Consider the following 27,992-nt stretch of genomic DNA (forward strand, 5'->3'; position numbering starts at 1 on the left):
GTGATAATGTAGTAGGTTTTGGGTCGCAGATTGGGCACTCTGTCTCTAAAAGATTCACCATCACTGACCTAGGGTTTCCAGCCTGGTCCCGATCCCAGGATCACTGCGATTGAACCAGCCCCCTACCTCCTCTCCTAATCTCACAGGTAATATGCTGTAGGGGCTAGATGTCTTGTCGTCAGCCAGCCCCAATGTCAGATCAGGAGAAAGGAGGAAAGGGGCAGAGAGACCTGAGGGTTGATGGTATCATTGGTCGATGGTGCCGATCACATGACCCATCATCAAAGAATCCAATGAATGAATTAAGGTAATTTTTACATTCCTGGACAACCCTTTTAAAAACTGTGGTGGAAAAGTACATGTATCCCTAATGGTTAGGGGCAGGGCAGAACATAATGGTTCTCTTTGATATTCTCTAAGACCTCCGAAGGCACTGCACTCGGCATAACACAGTACAGCAATTTTACCGATAGTGTTTCTAAAATGTACTTGAACTTCCGACTATAATTTACTTTTAATTGCACTTGTTACTCCAACCTAGGTTATATATCTTCTTATGGTGACATGATGCTATACAAATAAACATATACAGATATACTTATTAATGCGTATAGTATTCAGTTAGTACCAAAAAAAGGCTCCCTAGATTATAAGCAATCCTTGAAGAAACAAGAAATGAAATTAGCTTTAAATACTATAAAAAGGTGCAAAGTTTCACAGTAATTCCACACACACCAGCAAACATGGCAAGAAATCATGCTATATGTAAGGAGTAGAAAGGCAGTAATGATACATTCAGTCATTTCTACATATAATTGGTTTCTGAGAAATATTTTATACTAGTTAGAATATGAATATTTAAGGAAGCAAAAAATAAAAATATAAAAAAAAGTTTATACCTTATCAGACACCTTTTCACAGGTAAACTATGTATTTACTGGGAAATGCACTCTACAAAAAAATGTATATATATATATATATAAAACATATGCAGGATTCCCATGTCCTGTGTAAACGTCTATACCTTTGGTTTCGTAGCCACAGCAGTAACCTTTTAGGTCTAGGTTTTCTTAAAATGCTTGGAGTTGTAGTGCGCCCTCATATCTTTCCTCAAGTTAAATTTCGCACCACAGACTCCACAAGTATACAGATGAATATCCATATGTTGTTCTAGCAGATCATTATTCGAGAAGATCTGAAAGCACACTTGACATATTGTTTCTCCTGCTGCCAAATGGGAAATCATGTGACGAACATGGTCGTGTTTGCGAAAATTTCCTTGGTCGCAAATTGAGCAAACATATCTAGCCATGCCTGTGTGCATGTCATTATGCAGCCTGAGTTGGCGCTCCCGTAAAAACTGCTTCCCACAAATTTGGCATGCAAACTGTTTCTCCTTGGTGTGTACAGTATAATGTTCCCGTAGGTGGCAGCGCTGGAAAAAGCCTTTGCCGCAGATGTCACAGAAATGTTTTCTCCGATGGTCTTTATCATTATCATCAGAAACCGAGCTCCTGAACACTTCATGGTCTAAGCACTGAGACATGTGCTCCACCACCAAGTTCTCAGTCTCAAAGCGCTGCCCACAGTTAGGACAACGGAAAGGGCAAGAGGAATGTTTATAAATCTGTCTGGTCGTACCAATACCCCCTTCATTTATATCATCCCACATATCTGCTAGCACCTCTCCCATTCCTGAAGACTCCTCCATACCATCTCCAAAGTGCATCCTCTCGTCAACGTTCCTTTCACTGTTTTCAAGTCGCTCCTGACTTTCTCCACACCTTTGGGCATGTTCTTGAAGTTGTCTACCTTTCACGAGAATTTGCCCACATTTGCCACATGCACATATATTTTCTATATGTTGGGAGAGATAGTGGGAGGTGAGGTCATGCTCGGTGACAGTTACACCACACACTTCACATGCCATTTCAGAGGCAGCCTCACTGGTCTCTGCACCATCTTGATCCAAAAAGCCACCATCTTTTCTACAGCTTCCCAACGCTCGGCGTAATCCGACAGTTTTCTCATTTGTATTTTTATATTCTTCACTTATATAGTAGCCGCCAAGCATCTCATCAGCTTCATCCTCCAAGTCATCGATGTCCGAAGATTCAAAATAATCCTTATCTGAGATTTTTACTATATTGATATCTTCCATTTCCACAATGGAGTTATCATCAGCTTCAATTTTTATAATGACTTGGTTTTTCTCAGTAGTGTCTATGGTTTCTTTTTTTATATCAGCTAAATTGATGGCTAAGGTTTTAGAACTTTCAGAAGACACTGAAGCCTCCACACATTGACTTGAGTCAGCTCTAGGCATGTTGTCTTGGGTTGGAGAAAACTTTGAAGTGGGTGATTCACTGCCGCTCTGGCTTGGATCATTACTAGAGTGGTCTCTGTTTTGGAAGAAATGCCTATTAGTGCAAGTTTGAGAGTGCTCATCGAGAAGTTTTTCACAACTGAATGCAAAGCCACAACTCTCACAAGTGTAACTGCGTCCAAAGCGTCTGCTCCCACGTTCTCTTGTATTAGACACTTTTGGAGAAGGAGTTTTCTTACAGATGTTCTGCATCTGCTTACGCAATGGGGGTGGCACATTGTGTTCAATTTGCCTTTCAGGAACGGTGTTTACAGGAACAGGTAGTGCTGGCTCCGATGGCCACCTGCTTGGTTCCTCTTTACTCTTTGCCATAGGTTCTTCATACATACGGACACCAAAAACCATTTTACTACTGAGACTACTTGACGCAGAAGAGGAACATTTAATTGAAGAATCGATATCTTGTATGTCTTCCAAGCAGTCAGGGATGACGTAGAGCTGCAAGTAACTCATGGCATGCTTCAACTGGTCAAAATTTTCTGCTGCTTTCAAGATTTTACCCAGATACATGAACTGCAAAATCAGGTCAAAACATTCGGCACTGATCTTGGTGTTGGTGAGGTTGATCTGTGCCACGGTGTGCTGATGATTTATGAACATCATTTTAAAATAAGAGCTGCAGGCGGCAAGGACGGCCTTGTGGGCTTGGAAGTAAGTATCATTGATGGAGATACAGCAGTCACAGAGGAATCCCCATTCTCTCTGGTTGTACAGTTGCTGGAGCACATAACTACAGTGGCTTGCTTTCCCCATCATGATGCGTTCTAGTGGTTCCTTTATGGGAAAAAAGAAAGAAAAACAGTTCTATAACTTATTTGTGCTGTACAAGATGGAAAGATATGTCCACCATCAAATTATACATTGTACAGGAGGACTGGCTGCCTTATTTATGTGTTAGAGGACACGTCATTGCTGTAGGGGCAAGCGACCATAGGACCATCAGTGCCAGATATCAGGATGTAAAATCTTTTGTTGATATATCCAGCATCTTTATTTTTATCTTTTTAATCTAGAAAGCCTGTTTAATGTATTGTTTATGTCAGGATCACTCCCCATATGCGTGAATAACCTCTGCAAGCCACTCAACAGAAGAACAGCTTATGGCAGTCCAGCAAAGCAAAAACTCTCTCTCTGTAACTTTTAATTAAATTGTAAATAGATAGGGAAAAAAACGAGGATAAAAAAACCCCTATGTTGGTATATCGCACCCGGCTAACGCGCTGTGGAGTCAGGCTATGATTAAGGAGGATACTCCGAAACGCGTCAGACGGGTTTGATATACCAATATGGGGGGGTTTTTTATCCTCGTTTTTTCCCTCTTATATGTAATCTTTGTACAATTTAATTAAAAGTCACGTTTTACCAGAGTTTTTGCTTTGCTGGATTTACCTTCATCCTTTGGAGATACAGTTTTGCCCCAGCCGAAATGGGTTCATGAATCCATGTTCGGGGGGGGGGACCCCAAGTGGACTCCCCAAACGGAAACCAGAACACAGATTTGAACCTAGCCTTAGCCACCCACTGTCTGATTCATTATGCACCAATATGGCCAATGGTTGGTTCAGCTTATGACACAAATTTATGCCTGGAGATATTCATTTGTCTCAGTAAGACACTAGAGGATAGGTCATTAGTATGTGATCTGTAGGAGTGCGGCATCCAGACCCTGTGAAGATCAGCTGTCCTGGAAACCTCCAGGCCCTGGAACTACCATAGTAGATGGGGAGCACATGTAGGCTGCTCCTATAAAATTAGTAGCAGCAGCGCTATAGCCCTGTCCATTCTATAGCAGCGGTCCAGTGGAATTGCAATGCTGTTTGGATTGCTAGAATAAAAGCAGCATGAACACGCTCCCATTCACTGCACCAACTTTCAGTAATTGGATATTGCTCAAACAAATTATCTATATGGGTTTCAAATGTTGGACCCCACAAATCACATGCTGACGACCCTAATCTGCTGATAGTGTTCATACTAAAGAACTCCATTTGAGCTAGAAACCCACTATAATGGGGTTTTCACCCCGCCTCCCCCATTAAAAGCTATGGGCAAGGAAAGGGTTAAAAAAGTGATACTACTTCTTTCACCCTTATCCCAATGGAAGCGTCGCACTCATGCAACAGTCGGTACTCTACTAATGGTGTCAACAGCTCTGCACATGGCTGCTGCACCCAGTCACTGGCCTACAGGGTCATGTGCCACAAACTCTGCAGCAAAGATGTACCTGACTACTGTATGTGATTAGCAGTGGGAGACATGTGGAGGACCACAGATATCATCACTGGAGCTCCAGAGACCAACACAGAAGACCAGAGTCAGCTGGCTGAAGAATGGTTTAGTAGCCCTTTAACCCCTTCCCAATATTTGTTTTAACCCCCCAACAAAAGGGATACCAATAGTGCAGGCATATACTGTGTTACTGGGATTGATGACTATAGGATTCCCATGCAGCATGAGCTCTGTCCACCTGTCACCACTACATGTGACACCATCACACCAGGAAGGATGCTTTGCCACCTCCCCCTCCTCCGGTTGTTGCTGTCATCTCGTGACGTCACATCCCCCAGTCAGCCAATAGCAGAGCTCGTATGAGTTGCAAGTTGCTGGTGGTCACGGCCTGTCAATCAAAACTGCAACCCGGGAACTAGCCCGTAACCCCATGTATCCGGACAGTGGCCACCTACCGCGATAGTGACAGTATGGCCATGTAGGCCAGTAGCATGCAGCACAGCGGGGCCAGCCTGCTCGGTGTCTGGACACTGCTAGTTATACATAACATGTCATCCATGGCCGCACATGTAGCTGCTAAGCATCCAGCCGCTGCCATCTGCACTCACCTCACTGCTGAGCCCCGCAAATATGGCTGATGTGCGACTGCTGGACGCTGCCTGGCCAAGCGCTGGACTCGCCTGCAGTCCCTGTAATGGCAGCGAGTGGGGGAGCCGGCCACTGCAGCCTGCACCCGAATCCCTGCAGCCGGTGACGGTCCCGGCTCTCTGACTCACTCACCGATTCCCTCGCTGCCCCGAGAGCATTGAGGGGAAGGGGAGGCTACGCGGTGCTTCTTCCGTCTATGTCTGCACTGATTGCGGACGCCCCCTGCTGGACACGGGCACTGGAAATACTGGATAGGAAATACCCATTGTAGCTGGCGGAATGTACCAGGGGAACTGCGCAAATAGCAACTGCCTCGTCTATTACGGGGGATGGCAGCTTATTACATATCCACCACTTATAGCTTGAAGATTGTCTACATTCTGTCTTCACTGTATTAAGATGATCAGCCTATTGTATAAGTACAGTATATTGTCTAAGTACACAGATCTACTATCTACTCACAATCATAATGTGAACACTCCTGGGATTTTCGTCACAGGTTGCAAGACAGACCAAAATGTAAGACTACGTTTAAATCTGCATTCTGTGCATAGTCCATCTATAATTGTGGACCCAAAAGTCCTGAAAGACAGACTTTTCATTCAGCGACGTCAGAGGTTTGGGTCCATCAGGGTCCAGTTTTAGTTTTGAATCCATTCTTTTGTTCCTGCAACGGAGCAGAAAAATGGACTAGACCCGGCAGATGTGAACATATCCCAAGGGCTCATTCACACAACAGGATTCACTGACGTATGACCCACAACATGGAGGAATTCCCTTTCTTGCGCCAAAGATGCAACACATCCCCTACTCTGTGCCTTGCTCGCAACTTTCCTTGAATGCTCCAGGAACATCTCGGCTCGACATATCTATTACAACTCCAGATAGTTTTCTGGCGTGAGTTATTCAGGATATCTATACCAGATTTCCATTTTGGCACACATGATTTATTAAGAGGCCGCAGCATCTTGAAAAATTAGGCATGCCTTGTGTCTGTCCGTCTTTATTAAGACTAACTAATGAGATGTCTGTGATACAAGTCCAATTAGAACAATATGGCGGTAAAAAGTCTCATTTGCAGAATTTTGTTTGGCTTCCCCAACACTTTTTGTATGGCGTTAAAATAAAATATTTCTGTCTTTTTGCAATGTGTTTTTTTAGTGGTGCTATTCACATTAAAGGTCATGTGATTGATGAATTCCTCTTTAAGTCACAAAACTTTTTATTTAACAAATAAAAAAATAAAACTGCAGTCTGTCAAAAGTTGAAACCTGCAAAGAAATCTAATAGAGCTGCCGCAAAAAAACTGCTATTTTGCAGCAATTGTACAAAGAAAGATTCTCTGCTGACCTTTCTAGTATAGGCAATTACGACATACCCACAGGAAATGTCAGAGAGGTGCAGTTCCCACAGGAGGGAGGAGAGAGGCTGCCTTACAAATTTTTACCAATTTCTATTCCATGTATCATCCATAGACTTCACATGTGGCCCTGTCAGCAAAGTCTATGGGAGCAAGCAGTACCCAAGCGCGCTCACCTCTCTTAAAACATTTGACAAATATCCCATCTGGTGCACCTCTCAGGCATCTATGGTATAACTTGTGGATTTGTAATATATACCCAAGAGGGAAATACCCTTTAAATCTGATACTGAAAACAAAGTGGTCATCCTTAGGCTACACACACACGTATCTGCAGCAGATTTTGCACAATAAAATCTGCATGTGTTACATTTTTTGTGTTGGTTTAACCTCTCACGCTAAGCCCCCTTGCAGACAATGATATGTCTGGTCAGTGTGCTATCTGTGTTTTTCCCGAATAGCACACTAACCATTTATTTCTATGGGCCTGTACACATGACAGTGAATGACACGTGTGCAGGCTGACAATCGAGGCCACAAATTATGTAACAATTCCTATTACTGTCCGATATTGCGGCCCTGCTCCTATTCATTGAATCAAAGGGGTTGTCCCATAACAAGGATCCTATCTATACTGCTAGTTTATGTGGATTTAAGACTTTTCTAAATACATTGCTTTGTCAAAACTGCTTTGTTTGGCAACTATATTAATTTATTCACTTCATTGTTTACATGCGTTTCTATGACCACGGGCCCGGACTTATCTGCTCAGTCCCTCAGTGATGTAGCTGCCTGCTCTCAGGGGGGAAGGGAGGGGCTGAGTGCTGGAAGCAGCTCTGTGCTGTGTATGTCTGAAAAGTAACGGAGCTCCTCAGATAGGGGAGGGGGGAGGTGAGAGCTCCACTCTTTATCTGCTGCTCTTCCACTTATCAGCCGGTTTAATTGAATTTGACTGATAAGGGCTGAGATAGGGAGCCCGCTACCTCTGTATGTATTACAAATTGACTCAAATCCAGCTCTGCTACATTAGCTTCTACATCAGCTTCATGCTGTGGTAATGCATTTACAACCAATCCCTCATTACTGACTGCAAACATAGGAGATAGCAGAGCAAGTGAAACCCCGCCCACCAATGTGCCGAGAAAACCAGGAAGTGAAGAGCGCATACAGCCTGCAGGTTGGTGAACAAGCGTGATGGGAATACCCCTTTAAAGGGGCCATGAAAGCATGGGCAGCACATGGGTGTCATTCGCATGTCCCCTGTGCCGTCTATTCACAATTGACAGTTAACCCACAGTCATGTGCAACTGGCTTTAAACAGAGGAAACCTGCAAAGCAAATCTAACACAAAAAATGGAAAAACTGCAGAGTTTGCAGCCTCAAATGAATTGGCTGACCTCGGACGTTGCTGCCGCCAGGCGGACGCTGCAGTTGACCGAGCCGCGGAATCTGCCTGAAGAAAGGGCAGTCCGCTTTTTTTTTTCCGTGTGTTTTTCTCACGGAAAAAAGCAGCCTGGCGGTCTCCATAGACCACCATTGTGAGAGGGCGGATTATACGTGGATTACACGTCATAATCCGCCCCCTCTGTGCCCGTGTGATTATTTTCAGTGGCAGCAAGAAAAGTTTGCACAGAAAAGTTTTGATACATGTAAACATGGTTTACAGATTGCAGGCTTTAAAACAAATTTCATCGTTGTATAAATGCAAATTCCACATTTTATCATCTAACAGACCTATAAACATATAAACCTTTACTCACCTCTCCTCCAGCAGCAGCTCTTTATACAGCTCTCCTTTATACAGGTCCTCTGGCTGACATCACAAGCTTTAATCACAGGCCTCAGCAGTGTCCTCTTCACAAATAGCAAATGACAGTTGTGACATGCCTTTTGTGAAGAGGTGACTGCTGAGGCCTGTGATTGGATGTGGTGTTTACACATGCAGAGGTGAGTAATGATTGGTTTAGGTTTATGGGCCCCTCAAAAACACTATTAGAACACCCCTGTAGAAATTGCACTACAACCTACTTAGGAGGAACTTGTTCTGGACAGTCAAGACTAGTGTCTGCATTAGAACAGAACAGTAGTGCAATTTGTGGTATCTGCATGATATCACCGCCATATTCTGAAGAGAAAACTTCTTCTGTAATATATGTTTAATTCAGGAGGTCCTTATGAAAATATCAGTTATGGTGATAGAGTGTGGGTCATAACAAGCTCAATCTTGTATACAGTGGCGTGCATAATTCCTTATAAAAAATCGACATTGTCAAAATCACAATGAAGATTCTATGAGAAATTTACATAAGTAACAAAATAATTAATAAAGTATCTATTAACCTAAACAGATGTATTGGCTGTAACCCCACCAATAGGTGGCGCCACATCCATGCATATTGAATTGGGGAAAAAAAGTCAGTAAAGTGATAAATGAACATCTTTGGCTATGTTCACACCATTTTCATGCTTTCTGATTGTAATAGTATAATACAGAGGACCAGTTATCCATTCTGCCATATACTAAATGTATTCGTCATCTGGTTCCTCTAGATTGCTTTATCAGCTATTCCAAGCCATCATTAGTAGCCCAGATTTGCACCTTGGCGCAATTAGTTTAGGACATTTTTTGACTTGCTGGGTGTGGGTGTATATTCTCAGGAAAAGGAGGTATGCTTAAATGTGCTGCGCCACAAATTTGCCTAAATTGTTTTGTATAATTTCTCACAGAAAGCCAGCAAAAGAATGAAGGAAACATAGTTTAGACAGTCGAAAGATCCGCTAGTGTAACTATTGCCAAAGGAGGTCACTTTAGATAGGTTTATCTCTTGTTTTATACCACCTAGAAAAGTGCATCTGATATCATTTGAAGTTGAGTCTCATATATTGCAGCTTTATCTATAACAGAAATGAAGAAATCATTAGTTAAAAACACAGTCAGGAATGTGATTATTATATGCTGCGTCTACTGGGTTATCAAGCAGGGACACTACATGCATGAGAAAAGAACTTGGCCACAATAAGGAAATTGAGGGTGGGTTTCTGACAAGTGCCAGACCATAGAAAGTTCCTGCATTTGTGGTCATATCCATTGGCAACTAGTCAAAGTAAGCCCTGGTTCACATCTGCGTTCAGTATTCCGTTCGGGGAATCTATTTGGGGACCCCCCCCATGAATGGAATACCAAACGCATTAAAAAGTGGTGAGCAATGAAATCACATGGACCCCATAGATTACAATGGGGTACGTGTATTTTCCACACTTCAAGACCTTCCTTTTCTCTCCACACGATTCGTGGAGACACCGCACAGAAAACAAATGGACCTCATTAGAGTCTATGGGGTCTGTGTGCTGTCATTGCTCACCACTTTTATAATGCGTTCGGTATTTCGTTTGGGGGCCCCAAACGGACTCCCTGAACGCAGATGTACATACAGAGTAATGATTGACATACAATGACATGATTTGTGCAGGAAATGCACGGCAAGCACACGGACCCCATTATAGTCTATGAGGTCCATGTGCTTTTACAGCACAGCACTTTCAATTGCGTTTGTATTCCATTCGGGGGGTCTCCATGCAGACTCTCCCTAGACGGAATACAAAAGCAGATGTGAACCAACCCTTAGGACACTGAACATATCTTTATTGCATTGTGGATTTTATCCCCATAAATCCAGAGGGAAAATCTGCAGCATACAAGGATTGCAGAAATTCATATGCATGCTACAGAACCTGCCTCATTTAGATGTATAGAACGGATTTGCAATCACAGAAATCTCAGTCTTCGTGAACACTTCGGGTTAATTCACATGGGGAGCAGAAGCGAGGATTTTGGCACCGAGAGTGACGCGGGGAGCTGCATCACACTCTGGTCAAAATCCGCCTGCCACGACTGTCGCGGTTTCCCCCTCCGGAGTAGGCTCAAATGAATGGGCCAACTCTGGAGGTTGCTGCCGCAAGGTGGACGCCACGGCTCAATGAGCCGCAAAATCCACCTGAAGAAAGGGCAGCCCGCTTCTTTTTTCCGTAAGTAGTCCGGCGGTCTGCATAGACCACTGTTATGAAGGAGCAGATTATGACATGGTTTACGCACCATAATCCGCCCCCTCTATGCTCGTGTGAACTAGTCCTTCTGTAACTTGCTGGTGCTTTTCTGCATCAGAGGCTTATACGTGGAAAAATGAGCATGACGTGGATCTGTAAGTATTGTTTCTGGACTTCATTCTTTGCAATGTATAAGGTTAAATCCCAGCCAAATTCCACATTAAGGCCCCACGTAGTGAGCTGTAGCAAAAATCGCTATGGGAAAAACTGCAGCAGGAAACGCATTGCAGTTTTCCCAGCAACACTTTTCAAAGAAAGTCCTCAAAGTTTTCCTCTGCAGACTTACTGCTTCAATTGTACCTGTAGGGAAAACGCTGGTGTTTCTGTAGGTATAATTCACATGCTGAGATTTCCAAAATGCAACGGTTTAGGGAATGGCAGTATTTCATCTGCACACTTATGTGGATCGGATTCATTATATAATGGAAACAAAAAGTCCAAAAGGAAACCTCTGTGAACTTTCTGTGAAAAGCAATGCGGGAAAAACAGATTTGTATTCACGCCACATTTTTTCCCACAGTGCTGTTTTGCTGCTGCCCACTACACAGGGCCTTAGGCATCCCCTGCCTACGGCACTTTTTTTTTTAGTATAAAGGCCCTTTCACACGGAGTTTACACTCCGTGTATTCTGTCTGCGCGCGGTGTATTCTATACATTTTACAAAAAGACGCGTGTTATACGAACATGCCATTGAACTCAATGGCTAACTACATTTTACACGTGTATTTTTACACGTCGGCCCCTTCACAGGGAGTATACGTTGGCTGATTCTTAACGTGTAAACGTTCTAAATCAGCGGCGTATAAAACAGATCCCATTGCTTTCTATGGGAGCCGGCATACGTGTGCTCCCCATAGAAATGAATGGTAAAAAGCAGCCCATTCATTTCTATGGGGAGCCCACGTATGCCGGCTCCCATACAAAGCAATGGGATCTGTTATAACGCCGCTGATTCGGACCGTTTGGGGTGCGTTCACACGATGTAACGTGGAGTGTGATCTGGTACGTATACACGTGCCGGCAGATTGCGCGCTCAAAATGCTCCAATTCATTTCAATGGGAGTTAGGAGCGTATACGCTACGTTATTTTGCGGGCGCAAAATAACGTGGCGTATACACTACTAACTCCCATTGAAAAGAATGGGAGCATTTTGAGCGCGCAATCTGCCGGCACGTGTATACGTACCAGATCACGCTCCACGTTACATCGTGTGAACGCACCCTTACACGTTGAGAATCAGCCAGCGTATACTCCCTGTGAAGTGGCCCTAGTTAGAAAACCCTTTAAACACCTGCTGATTCTGCTGTAAGCCTGTTATATAGCTCACATGGGGTTGACACCCAACTTTCCTAGACTCCTGAATGGTAAATGAACTCTGTGATCAGAGTGACACAATGCCTGTGAGAGCCTTGAGGGCTCCGTCTTATCCTCCCCAGTGAGTGTATAGCTGAACGTGCTGTATGTAGTGACACGTCTCTGCGCACACAGGACATCTGCAGCAGCTCGTGGCGCCATCCAGCCAGTCATGTGACACTGCCCCCCACCACACTCCTGACTCGTCCGTACGTGTGAACGTCACAGCCAGGCCGTCTGCCCGCCCAGCCGGTGTCTCCAACAGCAGCTTCAGCCTGTACTGTGCGAGTATAGGAGAGTACGGGGAGCGGGGCATTGTGGGTAAGCGCTGGAAGCCGTTTCTCGTTCGCTTCCTGTGGAATTTTCCATACAAGAGGGCGGGAAAGTGAGGGGGCGGGGCTAGTCGGCCGCAGTGAGAACATGGCGGCGGAGCCGTGTAGTGGGGGTGGTTATGTGCTCGGGGTCTGAGCGAGTGACCCGGTGTATTGGAGTGACCTTTCACATTATGTGAGGGGGTGGTCTGTGGAGCAGTAGCCCCTCGTATTGTGCAGTGTATATTCTGCATGAGGGGACGGTACATGATAGTATCACGTTCCTGTACAGACAGGAGATGAATGGCATCTGTGCAGATGTAATGGTGGTTTATCCTATAACGTTACAGAATTATCAGGACAGGACGCCTTCGTTTGTGTCTCCATAAACCCCATATGAGATGACAGGCGCTTACCCCATAGGTGCTGATAGTTTGGGGCAGCAGACCCCAGTCAGCAGGTAGTTACAGTCATTGTGAAAACATGTCTGTATTATGCTTGTGTAAGCCCAGATGAATTTACTGGGGTATAGCCAGGCGTGTATGGTGACATCTCCATAGACCTTCATTCACCAGGGTGTTCCTTCAGCCCCGCTGTGGTATTAGAAGTCTCCATACCATGTAGGGAAACAAAATGCTAAGTATAAGGTCTCCTGCACATAAATCTACTTTTGATCTGCAATTTGAGGATCAAAGTACTGACGCATGCATCTGAATGGGCTTATACTCACAGCCATAGTATTTTGCTGCTTTGTGTCTGGCCGAAATGATGAGACTCAAGTTATGGAGCAGGTCCTAGATCTGTCCGAACTTGTGGATCAATTCATTTGTATGTACGGGCCAGTGAAAGGCACAGATGACACACTGATAACAATCTGCGCCATTTGTGCTGTCCCACTGACTGTACAGTCATGTGCAAGAGGTCTGAGGACCGTGAAGAGATGCAGTACCAGCACCGATAGCTCTTCAGCGGGGGCACAGAACATCAAACCCGATAGTGCGCTGAATTCGGCTTTCTAGCGGTATATATAACCGCATGTGCCCCAGGAGGTGAAAGGTCCTCTTTAAAGAGGTAGTCCAGTTTCAATAAAGATATGCTATTATTCATTTGATGTAAAATTCTACCTTTATGTCCATCTGGAAGAATGAGCATAAACTATTTTTTTTTCTCTTCATTGAACTCTATGTGAATGGGTGAGCATCTCTTTGCATTCGATAAATGGATGAAAAAAAAATGTGATGTGAACAGACCCTTAATTATTTACATTGCTCACCATCATATAATGTAATTACAGTCATTTCCCTTTTGTTTTTACAGGATAAGGCTGCTTTTACACAACAGAGTTTGGTCATTGATTTTGTTCAGTGACTGTGAGCCAAAGTTAGGAGTGGATACTACACAGAGATCAGATCTAATAGAAATATTTGTACCTGTTCTGTGTTTTTAATCCACACTCAGTTTTGGCACAAAATCAATGATGAAAATCATTGACAAAATACTAACCATGTGGGGGCAATGCGGTGGCACATGTATGTTCTCCCTGTGTTTGTGTGGATTTCCTCCCATACTCCAAAGAAAGATAGGGAAAAAAATGTACATTGTGAGCCCTCTATGGGGCTCACAATCTACGTTAAATAAATAAAAAAATACTGTGTGAAAGCAGCCTAAGGCTGTATTGATATTACTCAGCTACTGTGAGAGTCTCTGGGCTATGCTTCTCTATACACTTAGAAAAAAAACATCCATATATACCAGCCAAGTATATGACGAAAGGACCCTCTTGGCATATTAAAGATTTTAGACATGTCTGAAGTGTTTTTCAGGGAATACTGATGTATAAACCTGCCATGTATAAAAATTAAATGTGAACAGAATCTAAATAAATTGTATTTTTTTTTCTTCCTTTCCTATACCTTTTTTTACATTAGATATTTGCGGGAAGGATGGATCAGACTAGCCACAGTGTGGTTCTACTCCAGCAATTGAATATGCAGCGAGAGTTTGGATTTCTCTGTGACTGTACAGTAGCTATCGGGGATGTGTATTTTAAAGCACACCGGGCTGTTCTTGCTGCTTTTTCCAACTATTTCAAGATGATTTTCATCCATCAGACCAGGTGCTGAAATTTACTAATCTTTAATACCCCAAATTTTGTATTTTTTTTTCTTATTTCTAGTCTTGTCGCATAAAGTGGTTTGAATTTATAGCCGTAGAAAATTACAGAAGGCTGATATGTAAACTTTCATAGTCGGCACTATACACTCTATAGCTTCCACTCTAAAATTTGTTGTCGGGGCTCATGCACCCAATACTGTAAAGACTCTCCAAAGTAACCCCTTCTTAAGCTAAAGACACAAATTACAAAAAAGCAGAGGAATAAAATATGAGGTAAAGACATTCCAGAAAGGCAGCCGAAAACACAGGCTATGGTACGTTCACATGTTGGAATCCATGCATTTCCGATTTGAACAAAGTTCTTTGTAGATCCTTGCAAACACTGTAATAACCGATAAGAAATAATCATGGTGAACAAAATCACGTGGGCTATCCTGGTTTTGGTTATTGTTTGATTAATTGCCTAGCCCTACTTGATGTATGGCACCATAGTCCATGACATGTCTGGTTAGTTTCTGCAAACACTGCGAGGGATCAATCTGGCACATTCCCTGCATCGTCCAGATCTCAGATTGAGAGTTTAGGGCGAATGTTGGTGAGTCTGCTTTGAGAACACCCTTGTTCTTCTGGCCAGTGTACATGTCTGGGTTTATCAGAGTACCGCACTGCATGCTACAGACTGTTATGTATTTTGCTTGCCAATTGCAATAGAAACCTGGGAAAACAAAACCTAGATTCCTGTTTTAACGGGTATAAAGATTTACATTTCATGTCTCATAACAATATTGCTTTGAAGAAAATTAGAATATGATCTATGGCAGTGTGAGAGAGTGAAGGGTGTTGTCTGGGAAGACAAGTACTGTATATTCCAGCCAGGCAGCTAAAGGGTGTTTGGTAAAGACCCACACCAGGGAGATCAGCTGACTAATCAGGCCCTAATAACAGTCTGAGTGTGAAGACTAGCAGGGTGGCACCATACAGACAGTGGAACTGTCCAGACCGGACCTCCAAAGCAGGTACTGTGCCACCCGTTGTTGTTGCCAAGGTGGGAGACTGGTAGCCAGTCTCCTGTATAGTCAGGGAAAAGTTTCCGGTACTATTCCGTTATCGGGCCAGCAGCAGCGCATTTCAGCACCAGCTTTCGGGACAGCAGTTCAGTTCAGCAGCGGGAATTACAATGACATCCGAGGACTGCTGGCCCGATGCTTGTGCCCAGTAGCCAGTACATCAATGACCCCCCCTCCATCTCCTCCTCCTTCCAGTGCTGCCCCCCAGCTCTCCTTACATCTACCCCGTACCCTCTCCCCGCCACATGACTAAGCCGATGCTGGCCCGATGATAGAGGCCGTGCTTGTGTGTAGTAGGCAGTACATCGATCGATGCCCTCATCCTCCTCTTCCTTCCAGTGCTGCCCCCCAGCTCTTCTTACATCTGCCCCGTACCCTCTCCCTGTAATAGGCCTCACCGTAAATCTTGAGCAATGAATGCTACTAGATAGCCGCCGGACGCTGCAGAAAGTTTGTCCCTCCGGCTCGCTGTAGCTCACCGTTCCTATAGTCGGCGTGTTTCTTGTCAGGGCCTGGATTGAGCCCCGGTGTCTTTCCTTTCGGTCTCGGTACTAGCGCTGAGGTGAGGCCTAGTCGTGTGGCGGGGAGAGGGTACGGGGAAGATGTAAGGAGAGCTGGGGGGCAGCACTGGCAGGAGGAGAAGGATGGGGGAGGGGGGTCATCGATGTACTGGTTACTGGGCACAAGCATCGGGCCAGCAGTCCTCGGATGTCATTGTAATTCCCGCTGCTGAACTGCTGTCCCGAAAGCTGCTGCTGAACTGCGCTGCTGCTGGCCCGATAACGGAATAGTACCAAGTTTCCTTATGTTTAAGTTATTTTCTCAGCCGAGAAGGGTTTTGTTTTGTTTATCCTGTGGCTTTGCAAAAGCAGTGTATGCGTTACATGTGAATAAAGCCTGAAGCTGTGTGCAATCCAGTGTCTGTGTCCCTGTTGCGATTCCCCACAGGCAGCTATTGTGAATTTCCATGGTACTATATAATGAGAACTATACAGTGACTTGGTCTGGAGCACGGTATTGTAGCTGAGATACTAATAAGTATTTGAGATATTGAACTGTTAAGGTGTTAATGCGTTTCTATAATTTTATCACCGTTCTCACCTTCCACCAATGTGTTTATTTTCTCTTACAGTGAATGCATTAAGATTCAGCCAACTGACATTCAACCAGACATATTCAGCTACCTTCTACATGTCATGTACACTGGGAAAAGCCCCAAACAAAGTGTGGACCAGTACCGATTAGAAGAGGGAGTCAAATTTCTTCATGCTAATCTCCTTGCAACACCTGCCAGTGAACCAACACAAGTGCTACCTTCAGATACCATACAGACATCTAACTTGTATGGAATACAGATATCAACAGCCCAAAAGGCACCAAAGGAAAGTGTCCATATGAGAAAGAACCAACCAAGTGCAACAAGATCCATCCCACAAGGAGAACATCCTCAGCTACAGTTGTCTCTTGCCATTGGACTAGAAGGTGTAGGTTCTGAACAGCAGAGCTCACATTTTACAAGCCAGATTGGTGCCACAGTACAGTCAATAGAAGACATTCAAAAGAGCGTGAGGTCCATAAAACAGGAGACCACTGAACCTGAAGCTATTAGGTCTCCACAGCAATCATTTCCACCTTCAGAAGAGGTTGAACCAAATCTTATTACATCTAGCAACAGAGTATACTCCTGCCATTACTGTGGTGAGCATTTTGAGTCCCGCCTTACTTTGAGAGATCACTTGCATATACATGTATCTCAGTCACTTCCATTTGGGGTTCCAACATCGATCTTGGAGAGTGATGATCTAGGAGAAGTCCGTCCCATACTTGAAAACATTGAAAATACTGATACTTGCCGACTCGGGGGCTACCTTTTAAATAGAACTGAGGAGCCACTTCTGAATACAGGCCATGCAGAACAATTCCAACTAAATCAATTATCTTTTCTCACAAAAGACACAGATCCCATAGAGCTAAACTTCTCATTTTTACGCAAGCGGAAGTTTAATTGTACAGTTTGCGGACATAGATTTTCCAGGAGGAGCCAGTTGCTGGAGCATGTGTACACACATAAAACAAAGTCACACAAGTACCAGAGAGTTGGCAATCCGGTGGAACAGAACTTGCACAGCTACTGTAATAACATTACAGATATCAGCCAGAAAGATTCTGACCTGCTGCTGGAACCTCCTGAGTTTCTTGGAGAAGAAGAACCTACAGATTCACAGGAGAATGTAGAATCTGTTCTTGTAGAATAAAATATATGTGTGTGTTTTCTGTGAAGTAATAGTTCTATTGAAGGAGATGAACATTTAGCCTTTACATTGTCATTATATTTTAGTATTTGTTTAAAGGGGTTGTCTCTCTGTTAAAGATTACTTTTCTAAGTTAGATCACAGAAAACATGTTTTAATTTGGAGTCACTTAAAGGGGTACTCTGGTAATTGCAAGTTGTCCATATTTACTGAATAGAGGAAGTCTGACCTGTGAGATCTCTATTGATGGTCCTTTGTCCATTGTATGAATGAAGGGGTGTTATGTTTCACATTTGTTTTTTTTCATGTAGATTGTGAGTCCCATTTAGGGATCACAATGTACTTTTTTTTTTCCTATCAGTAAATCTTTATAGAATGAGAGGAAATCCATGCAAACACGGGGAGAACATACAAATTCCTTACAGATGTTGTTCCTGGCAGGATTTGAACCCAGGACTCCAGTGCTGCAAGGCTGCAGTGCTAACCACTGAGCCACCGTGCTGCCCCTCCCTAGTTTCACATCTGTGTCACATTACAGTCATAGACTATAATAGGGTCCACAATTTTTATACTAAAAACATGCAGGACTTTTCTCTCTGATAATTTCTGGTGTTTTCTGCAGCAAAGTCTCCCAATGATGCAGATGTGAACCGAGCCTTAGTCCATTCACCTGAACTCTGTACAAATGGTGAGTGATTCCTGGTATTGTGCAGACCAACTAGTAAGTACCAGCACTTGACAAATTAGATGAACATTTTGAGAGGTGATCAAGGGAAAAATCAGGGGACGCCGTAAAAAGTATGTAACAGTGATATCTAGACACTGCCATAATTTCAATTGAAATACTGTTTTGTGTTATGTGATTTGACATAGAAGTGTAATATTTAAGTAGGAGACAACCCTTTCAATATTTAATGTCACCATGTTTGTTCCCAGTACAAGGCAAATGTAGAGGCATTGTCCACCAAGTTTCTATCAAGACTTCATAGGTGATCTACTACTGGAGAGCTGGCAAACGTAGCGAGCTGCTGCGGAGAGCATAAGACACGACATGACTATACACTATGATATTTCCTGTTTATTTGTATGTATGGTGTGTAACACTACATTTCTGCTGCAGCCTCTCTTAGGGACGGCAGCTGCCTGCCAGATGGGTCAGAACAATCACATTTGTCACAGGAAGCGGTACTATTTTTATTTGATTTTTTGTTTTTTAAATGTTCCCGTTTTTTTTGTCTGTTGTCACAAACAATGTTTACCACTTCAGCAATATGTTACACACTGCTCACTGTTACACTTTCCAAATAAGTGGAGATTTCCATCTATACTTTCAGTCATTCTAAACACAAAAATAGCACAGTCTGCAGAGAACTATTCTTGCTCTGAAATAGTGGAATAGCTTTTTGGATCCATCAGAAATGGAAGCCCTGATCCTAACGTCACCAGAGATGACCACGTTGACATTCGATCCATAGAATTTGTAGTACTTCAGTATTGGCGATATTTTGAACTCTGGTTGCTATGGACTCTGGTTGACTTAGCAGGAAAGATTCACTAGTTTGGGAAAAATTGCTATGCTAGTCGGTGTCTGTTCTTAGTCATCCGTGGTCTATTATTTTGGGTAATTATATGGGTACAGCCCCATATGTGTGACAGCTGTGTCAGTATAAGACATACCTCCTTGGACAACTCATTCCAGAAGAAAAATAAGATGTTCTGGGATACACAGCCTAAGTGAAGGGACAGATGGTTCAGCCTGGCATGTTCCTTGGTTGTCCTATAATAAATGTGTGAATTCCTTTATGTTTTGTAGTACGCAATATCTGTAAACCTGAGCTTATTACTTAACATATATGCATGGTAATAACATGTATTACTTATTTCTGTTTAATAAGTATATGTTTCAAAATATTCCTTGTTAAAGTAGTAATGTGTATGTTAAAATGATTTGACAATTTGTGATGATCTTAAATATATTGTGATGGGGAACTTAAGTAACAATTGTGGATTCTTATATTCCTTTATGTATGATGATGTTATAGGGCAGTGGCCTTCAATCTGCAGCAATCTACCAGATGTGAGACTACAACTAACCAACATGGCATTGTAAGAATTATATTTTCTAATAGCTGAAGAGCTTCAGACTCTTGATATAAAGTACCAGTGAGATTTGTGAATTATCTACAACTCAAAATCCCACTTGCGGCAAAAAAACCCGCTGCATTCTACACTACCTGCAAAGTGGATGGGATTCTGGCTAATCTCCTCCACTCATTGCAGAAAAATTTTGCAGCAGAAATGCTGCAATTTCTAAAAAGCGAGTATTTGGAAATTGAAGCATGTCAATTATACTTACAGAAATGCTGGGGTTTTCCTTATAGATATAATAGAAGCAGAACATCCACAAAGGAAAACTCTGTGAATCTTCTGGTAAAAGCACTGAAATAAAACAAAAGAATTACAATGTGTTTCTGTCATGGTCGTTTCCACAGGGTTTTTTGGCTGTGGCTTGGTAAGTGGGGCCTTAGACTTAGAGGGGCATCCACAAACTTCCCTTCCACAGAATAGGAGGCAAGTACCTGATCACTCCAGGTCGACTGGAGCCCTGCTGATCACAAGAACGGGGGTCTTTGAATGGAGCAGTAGTGTGCCTGTGTGACCATCCCACCATTTAGTTCAATTGGGCTGATGGAGAAAGCTGATGCATCACTCAGTCAGTCCCACAGAAGTGAGTGGAGCTTTTATCATTCATTCCCACTGCTTTTCAATGTACATGGGAGTCCTGACAGATAAACCACCCAGCGATCACTTACAGTAAAGACCAAAAGTTTGGACACACCTTCTCATTCGAAGAATTTTCTGTATTTTCATAACTATGAAAATTGTAGATTCACACTGAAGGCATCAATACTATGAATTAACACATGTGGAATTATATACTTAACAAAAAAGTGTGAAACAACTGAAAATATGTCTTATATTCTAGGTTCTTCAAAGTAGCCACCTTTTGCTTTGATTACTGCTTTGCACACTCTTGGCATTCTCTTGATGAGCTTCAAGAGGTAGTCACCGGAAATGGTCTTCACTTCACAGGTGTGCCCTGTCAGGTTTAATAAGTGGGATTTATTGCCTTATAAACGCGGTTGGGACCATCAGTTGTGTTGTGCAGAAGTCAGGTGGATACACAGCTGATAGTCCTACTGAATAGACTGTTAGAATTTGTATTATGGCAAGAAAAAAGCAGCTAAGTAAAGAAAAACATGTGGCCATCATTACTTTAAGAAATGAAGGCCAGTCAGTCCGAAAAATAGGGAAAATTTTGAAAGTGTCTCCAAGTGCAGTTGCAAAAACCATCAAACGCTACAAATAAACTGGATCACATGAGGACCGTCCCAGGAAAGGAAGACCAAGAGCCACCTCTGCTGCGGAGGATAAGTTCATCCGAGTCACCAGCCTCAGAAATCGCAGGTTAACAGCAGCTCAGATTAGAGAACAGGTCAATGCCACACAGAGTTCTAGCAGCAGACACATCTCTACAACTGTTCAGAGGAGACTTTGTGCAGCAGGCCTTCATGGTAAAATAGCTGCTAGAAAACCACTTCTAAGGACAGGCAACAAGCAGAAGAGACTTGTTTGGGCTAAAGAACACAAGGAATGGACATTAGATCAGTGGAAATCTGTGCTTTGGTCTGATGAGTCCAAATTTGAGATCTTTGGTTCCAACCACCGTGTCTTTGTGCGATGCAGAAAAGGTGAATGGATGGACTCTACATACCTGGTTCCCACTGTGAAGCATGGAGGAGGAGGTGTGATGGTGTGGGGGTGCTTTGCTGGTGACACTGTTGGGGTTTTATTGAAAATTGAAGGCATACTGAACCAGCATGGCTACCACAGCATCTTGCAGCGGCATGCTATTCTATCCGGTTGCGTTTAGTTGGACAATCTTTATTTTTCAACAGGACAATGACCCCAAACACACCTCCAGGCTGTGTAAGGGCTATTTGACCAAGAAGGAGAGTGATGGGGTGCTACACCAGATGACCTGGCCTCCACAGTCACCAGACCTGAACCCAATCGAGATGGTTTGGGGTGAGCTGGACCGCAGAGTGACGGCAAAAGGGCCAACAAGTGCTAAGCATCTCTGGGAACTCCTTTGAGATTATTAGAAGACCATTTCAGGTAACTACTGTTAGGAGTATTTTGTGTCGTGGGTATTGGTGCACACCTTCTGACTTGCTCGCACGCACTGTTGGTAGGCAGCTTGATTTCCTGGTTCATTAGTCTGTCCTCCCATTTGCACCTGGGAGGAGTGGTCTCTACTCTGTATTTAAACCCATGCCTCCCATGGTTCTGTGCTGAGTGTCGCTTTTACAGAGCTAGGCCTTAGCAGGAGGAGTAGGTGGTTATCTTGGATAGAGGAAGTTCCGTGGTTGGTTTTTGGGTGAACAAGTTGGTTTGTGTGTTTTCCCTTCTGTGTTCACCAATCCTCCCTCCGTGTATAATTGACTGTGTGAGTGAATTGCCTTATCCTTTGATTTCTACTCAGTTTCCCTGTGTTTGTTTCCTAGTGTACGGTTCCTTCCCATATTGGTTTGGGGAATTCCTTTCCTACATGTTTCCTGTGTGCTGCTTGTGTTGTTAGTCAGCGCACACCCTTGTCAGTCCCTGTCAGTAGCAGCTTCACTTGTTCGTTAGGGGTGACCCCCTTTAGTCTCCAGTCCCTAGAGATCTTATAGGGCATTCCTTCTCCCACTTCCCTCTAGGCCTACGGTGTCAGTGAGAGAGGAGCTGTCGGGGTCAGGTTTAGCCTGAGAACAGCCGACCTACACCTGTGAGGCAGGGACCGGGTTAGCTAGTGGGAGTAGTGCAGGGCGAGATTCCCTACTGCAATCCCTTAGCCCCGTTGCAGCTACCTGGACTGACATAACAGTACACTCAGCCGGTAAAAAAAAAAAAAAAAAAAAAAAAGGAAAGGTTCGTTTGCATTATGACGGACCTGAAACAGTTGTACCAGGCGGTGCAGCAGATCTCCACTGAGATGGAGGGGATCAAGCTACGAATGGATGCCATCCAAGCTTCTGGCGTATCTCAAGTACAGCAGTTGGCTCAACACACAGCCTCTCAGGTGGAGGGCATACAGAGGCAGGTGAGTAGCGCCCCTGTGGGTCGGCCTCTGGAGCCAAAAGTCAGCTTACCTGAACCCTTCCGAGGTAAGAGGTCAGATTTTTTCCGATTTCAAAAGGACTGTCTTTTGTATTTCCGGCTACGGCCGTCTTCCTCCGGTTCTGAGGTACAGAGAGTTGGGATTATTATTACTTTATTGAGAGATGATCCCCTCATCTGGGCACATTCGTTACCAGCCGACTCAGCTTGCTTACTAACTGTAGAGGCGTTTTTCTCCACAATGGGGTTACTGTATGACGACCCAGACAGGGTACGCACGGCTGAGTATAACCTACGACGTGTGGTGCAAGGGGATCACGCTATAGAGAAATATTGCACAGAGTTTCGTAGGTGGGCAGCAGAAGTACACTGGAATGACCCCGCTCTACTTAGTCAGTTTGAGACAGGGCTCTCGGACCAGGTTAAAGATCATCTAGTTTCTCACCCTGTTCCTGGAGATCTAGATGAGGCCATGCAGCTGGCAATTAGAGTTGGACGGCGCCTCCGGGAGCGTGGAGACAAGAGTCCTGGGGGGGTTAGCCCTCCTCAATTCTCTGTTTTTGGAGAGGACCCGGGGGACCAACCCATGCAGATTGGGGCCACTGTGCGAAGTGCTAGACCCAAGAGTGAAGGGTCCCGCACAGTACGCTGTTTTGTGTGTGGAGGAATGGGACATTTAGCAAGGGTATGCCCCTCCAGAGAATGGTTCGCCAAGGAGGGTAATAACCCCAGGTCTATTGAGAGTAAGGGGAGAAAACCTACTAAGGAGGGAGGTGTGCATATTTCCTGTACTCAGACTGCCGGGTTGACCCTTGATGGATGGGTAAATGGGCAGAAGTGCCGGATTTTGGTTGATTGTGGTTCGGCAGTCAACCTTATTGACTCAGAGTTTTGCGAGCAACTAAGGGTGAGTCCTTTGGTCTTGAAGTCTCAGATACTGGTGTGGGCTATTGATAAGACCCCTCTACAGCAATCTGTCATCTCCAAACAGGTGGAGGGTCTGGAGTTTATTGTGGGTGGCCACAGGGAAGAGATTGACTTGTTCTTGTTGTCTAAATTACCAGCACAAGTAGTGTTGGGGTGGCCCTGGCTGAAGCAGCATAACCCTATTATCAACTGGGAGACCGAGACAGTAGTTTCTTGGGGGCAGGGGTGTAATGGTCGATGTCTGCCCATATCCGTGATGTCTTTGCCTATAGATAATTTGCCTCAAGAAATATGTGAGTTCAGGGAGGTCTTTGAGGAAAGGGCAGCCAAGACATTACCACCACATCGCACCTATGATTGCTCGATTAAATTTATACCTAATGCAGTGTTACCCAAGACAAGGTTGTACAATCTCACTATTCCGGAGAGGGAGGCGCTCAAAGAGTATATTGAGGGGAGTCTAGAGGTGGGGCATATTCGCCCATCTAAGTCCCCAGTAGCAGTGGGGTTTTTCTTTGTAAAGAAGAAAGATGGAGGGTTGCGCCCTTGTTTGGATTTTAGGGAGATTAATAAAATCACGGTGCGGAATCCCTATCCCATCCCGTTGATCTCGGATCTTTTCAGCCAGATTACGGGAGCTCGCTGGTTTAGTAAAATAGATTTACGTGGGGCGTATAACTTGCTGAGAATCAAGAAGGGGGATGAGTGGAAAACAGCGTTTAACACACCCCTAGGACACTTTGAGAATCTGGTGATGCCTTTCGGTCTAACCAATGCGCCCGCGTTTTTTCAGAATTTTATTAATGATGTACTAAGTGCCGTCATAGGGAGGGGGGTTGTGGTCTATCTGGACGATATACTCATTTACACCCCGGATTTGGAGACTCATTGGGAGAGAGTGAGAGAGGTTTTAAATCTCCTGAGGGTTAACCAATTAAGTGCTAAGCTGGAGAAATGTGTGTTCGCGGTCAATAAATTATGTTTCCTTGGCTATATCCTATCGGACAAGGGGTTCGAGATGGATCCTGAGAAGGTCAGGGCAGTCTTGGAGTGGCCGCGACCTGAGAACCTAAAGGCGGTCCAACGGTTCTTGGGATTCTCCAACTATTATCGCCAGTTTATTAAGGGATTTTCTGAGGTTGTGAAACCCATCTCGGACTTGACTAAGAAGGGGGCTGACTGTGCTAAGTGGTCGCCAGAGGCGCTAGCCGCGTTTGAAGAATTGAAGAAGCGATTCTCCTCCGCTCCCATTTTGAGACAGCCGGATGAGAGGTTGGCCTTCCGAGTGGAGGTGGATGCCTCCTCGGTGGGGGTGGGTGCAGTACTTTCTCAGGAGTTCGAGGAGGGTATGCATCCCTGTGCCTTCTTTTCTAAGAAATTCTCTGCCTCTGAACGGAATTATGACATCGGAGATAGAGAACTACTGGCAATAAAACTAGCGTTCGAACATTGGCGTCATTTCCTGGAGGGGGCCAGAAGGCCAGTCCAGGTATTTACCGATCACAAGAATTTGGTTTATCTTGGGTCGGCGAAGAGATTAAATGCACGGCAGGCCAGATGGGCTCTATTTTTTGCGCGGTTCCATTTTACCGTGACTTATGTGCCGGGTTCAAAGAATGTTAAGGCTGATGCTTTATCCCGGTATATGTCGACTGAGGAGGAACGAGAGGCGCCGGCCACTATTCTTGGGGATGGAGTGGTGGTAGCAGTATTGGGCACGAAATTGGAGAAAGCCTTGATCGAAGCGCAACACGCTGCACCTTCCAAGATACCTAGAAACAAGCTGTTTGTCCCAACTACTCTCCGACAAAGTCTACTGAGGGAGTGTCACGAGTCGGTTCTTGCTGGTCACCCGGGGGTTTCAGAGACCATGAGATTGGTGTCTAGGAATTTTTGGTGGCCAGGGTGGAGTAAGGATGTCTTGCAGTTTGTTCAAAATTGTTCGGTCTGTGCAAGAGCCAAGGCGTCGCATACCCGTCCCCACGGTCTTCTACATCCGTTAGAACCTCCTAAGGCACCTTGGACTCATCTGTCTATGGATTTCATCACGGGCCTTCCAGTGTCTAAGGGTTTCACGGTCATTTGGGTAGTCGTTGACCGCTTCACGAAAATGTGCCATTTGATCCCGTTTTCCAGGCTGCCATGTGCCAAGACACTATCAGGGTCATTTATTAAAGAAATTGTAAGGTTGCATGGTCTTCCTGAGGAGATCGTTTCGGACAGGGGTCCGCAATTTGTGGCTAAATTCTGGCGGGCTTTTTGCAGCAGGTTGGGAGTTACACTGTCGTTTTCCTCCGGGTTTCACCCGGAGTCTAACGGGCAAACAGAGAGGAAGAATCAGGATGTGGAACAGTTTTTGAGGTGTTTTGTTCGAGAGAATCAGAATAATTGGGCTGACTTTCTTCCCCTGGCAGAATTTTCCTTAAACAACCATGATTCCAACGCCACAGGTACCACACCTTTTTTTTGCTCCGGTGGTAGACATCCTGTTTTCGGAGTATTTTCTTCCATTTCGTCCCCAGTTCCGGAGGAGGAGCTATTTTCTAAAAAGCTGCAAGGGGTATGGTCCCGTATCCGAGAGAATCTGGTGCGGGCGTCGCACCAGGCTAAGGTCCAGGCGGATAGGAAGAGAGGGGAGTTGCAGTTCTTCCCTGGTGAGATGGTTTGGTTGTCCACCAAGAATATCAGGTTGAAGGTTCCTAGCAAGAAGCTGAGTCCCAGGTTTGTGGGTCCTTTTAAGATCATCAAGATGGTAAATGAAGTGGCGGCGCAGCTGCAACTACCTAAAAGGTGGAAGATAAATCGGGTGTTTCATGTCTCCTTGTTAAAGAAGGCCAAGAAGGGAACGTCTCCAGTTAAAGTTCCACCAGTTTCTGAGTCCGGGGAGTATGAGATATCCCGAGTTCTGGATAGCAAATATGTTCGGGGGAAGCTACGGTATCTGGTGGCATGGAAGGGATACGGTCCTGAAGATAATTCTTGGGTTCTGGAGTCGGATATGTCAGCCCCCAGACTCGTGGAGAAATTCCACAAGGAGTTCCCGAAGAAGGATGCTCCTAGAGAATCCGGAGTCTTCTCCTTGAGGGGAGGATCCTGTTAGGAGTATTTTGTGTCGTGGGTATTGGTGCACACCTTCTGACTTGCTCGCACGCACTGTTGGTAGGCAGCTTGATTTCCTGGTTCATTAGTCTGTCCTCCCATTTGCACCTGGGAGGAGTGGTCTCTACTCTGTATTTAAACCCATGCCTCCCATGGTTCTGTGCTGAGTGTCGCTTTTACAGAGCTAGGCCTTAGCAGGAGGAGTAGGTGGTTATCTTGGATAGAGGAAGTTCCGTGGTTGGTTTTTGGGAGGTTTTGGGTGAACAAGTTGGTTTGTGTGTTTTCCCTTCTGTGTTCACCAATCCTCCCTCCGTGTATAATTGACTGTGTGAGTGAATTGCCTTATCCTTTGATTTCTACTCAGTTTCCCTGTGTTTGTTTCCTAGTGTACGGTTCCTTCCCATATTGGTTTGGGGAATTCCTTTCCTACATGTTTCCTGTGTGCTGCTTGTGTTGTTAGTCAGCGCACACCCTTGTCAGTCCCTGTCAGTAGCAGCTTCACTTGTTCGTTAGGGGTGACCCCCTTTAGTCTCCAGTCCCTAGAGATCTTATAGGGCATTCCTTCTCCCACTTCCCTCTAGGCCTACGGTGTCAGTGAGAGAGGAGCTGTCGGGGTCAGGTTTAGCCTGAGAACAGCCGACCTACACCCGTGAGGCAGGGACCGGGTTAGCTAGTGGGAGTAGTGCAGGGCGAGATTCCCTACTGCAATCCCTTAGCCCCGTTGCAGCTACCTGGACTGACATAACAACTACCTCTTGAAGCTCATCAAGAGAATGCCAAGAGTGTGCAAAGCAGTAATCAAAGCAAAAGGTGGCTGCTTTGAAGAACCTAGACTATAAGACATTTTTTCAGTTCTTTCACACTTTTATGCTAAGTATATAATTCCACATGTGTTAATTCATAGTTTTGATACCTTCAGTGTGAATCTATAATTTTCATAGTTATGAAAATCCAGAAAACTCTTGAATGAGAGGGTG

The 27,992-nt window shown here is 44.5% G+C and overlaps 2 protein-coding genes across 3 annotated transcripts; one reads left to right on the forward strand and one right to left on the reverse strand.

Moving 5' to 3' along the window:
* Positions 1–987: 987 nt before the first annotated feature.
* Positions 988–5,398, reverse strand: ZBTB1 (zinc finger and BTB domain containing 1). Its single transcript, XM_075280815.1, has 2 exons — positions 5,224–5,398; positions 988–3,160 (listed from the first exon to the last, which is right to left on the reverse strand). The coding sequence occupies exon 2, from the start codon at positions 3,140–3,142 to the stop codon at positions 1,061–1,063; it is 2,082 nt and encodes a 693-aa protein (XP_075136916.1). The 5' UTR covers positions 3,143–3,160; positions 5,224–5,398; the 3' UTR covers positions 988–1,060.
* A 6,783-nt stretch (positions 5,399–12,181) lies between these two features.
* ZBTB25 (zinc finger and BTB domain containing 25) lies at positions 12,182–18,095 on the forward strand. 2 transcript variants are annotated; one of them, XM_075280816.1, is made up of 3 exons: positions 12,182–12,402; positions 14,321–14,508; positions 16,707–18,095. In XM_075280816.1, exons 2-3 carry the CDS (start codon positions 14,336–14,338, stop codon positions 17,827–17,829), a joined length of 1,296 nt encoding a protein of 431 aa, XP_075136917.1. In that variant the 5' UTR covers positions 12,182–12,402; positions 14,321–14,335; the 3' UTR covers positions 17,830–18,095. The 2 variants fall into 2 exon arrangements, with proteins under 2 accessions (XP_075136917.1, XP_075136918.1); XM_075280817.1 differs by lacking the exon at positions 12,182–12,402 and adding an exon at positions 13,399–13,463.
* The last annotated feature ends 9,897 nt before the right edge of the window (positions 18,096–27,992 follow it).

Source organism: Leptodactylus fuscus, chromosome 7 (assembly GCF_031893055.1).
Source record: "Leptodactylus fuscus isolate aLepFus1 chromosome 7, aLepFus1.hap2, whole genome shotgun sequence".
Lineage (NCBI taxonomy): Eukaryota > Metazoa > Chordata > Amphibia > Anura > Leptodactylidae > Leptodactylus > Leptodactylus fuscus.

Excerpts from the sequence above, each read along its gene's own strand:
- ZBTB1 (XM_075280815.1), bottom strand. The coding sequence starts at position 3,142 with ATGATGGGGAAAGCAAGCCACTGTAGTTATGTGCTCCAGCAACTGTAC.
- ZBTB25 (XM_075280816.1), top strand. The coding sequence starts at position 14,336 with ATGGATCAGACTAGCCACAGTGTGGTTCTACTCCAGCAATTGAATATG. Across the intron at positions 14,509-16,706 it reads ATTTTCATCCATCAGACCAG|TGAATGCATTAAGATTCAGC; the intron begins GTGCTGAAATTT and ends TTTCTCTTACAG.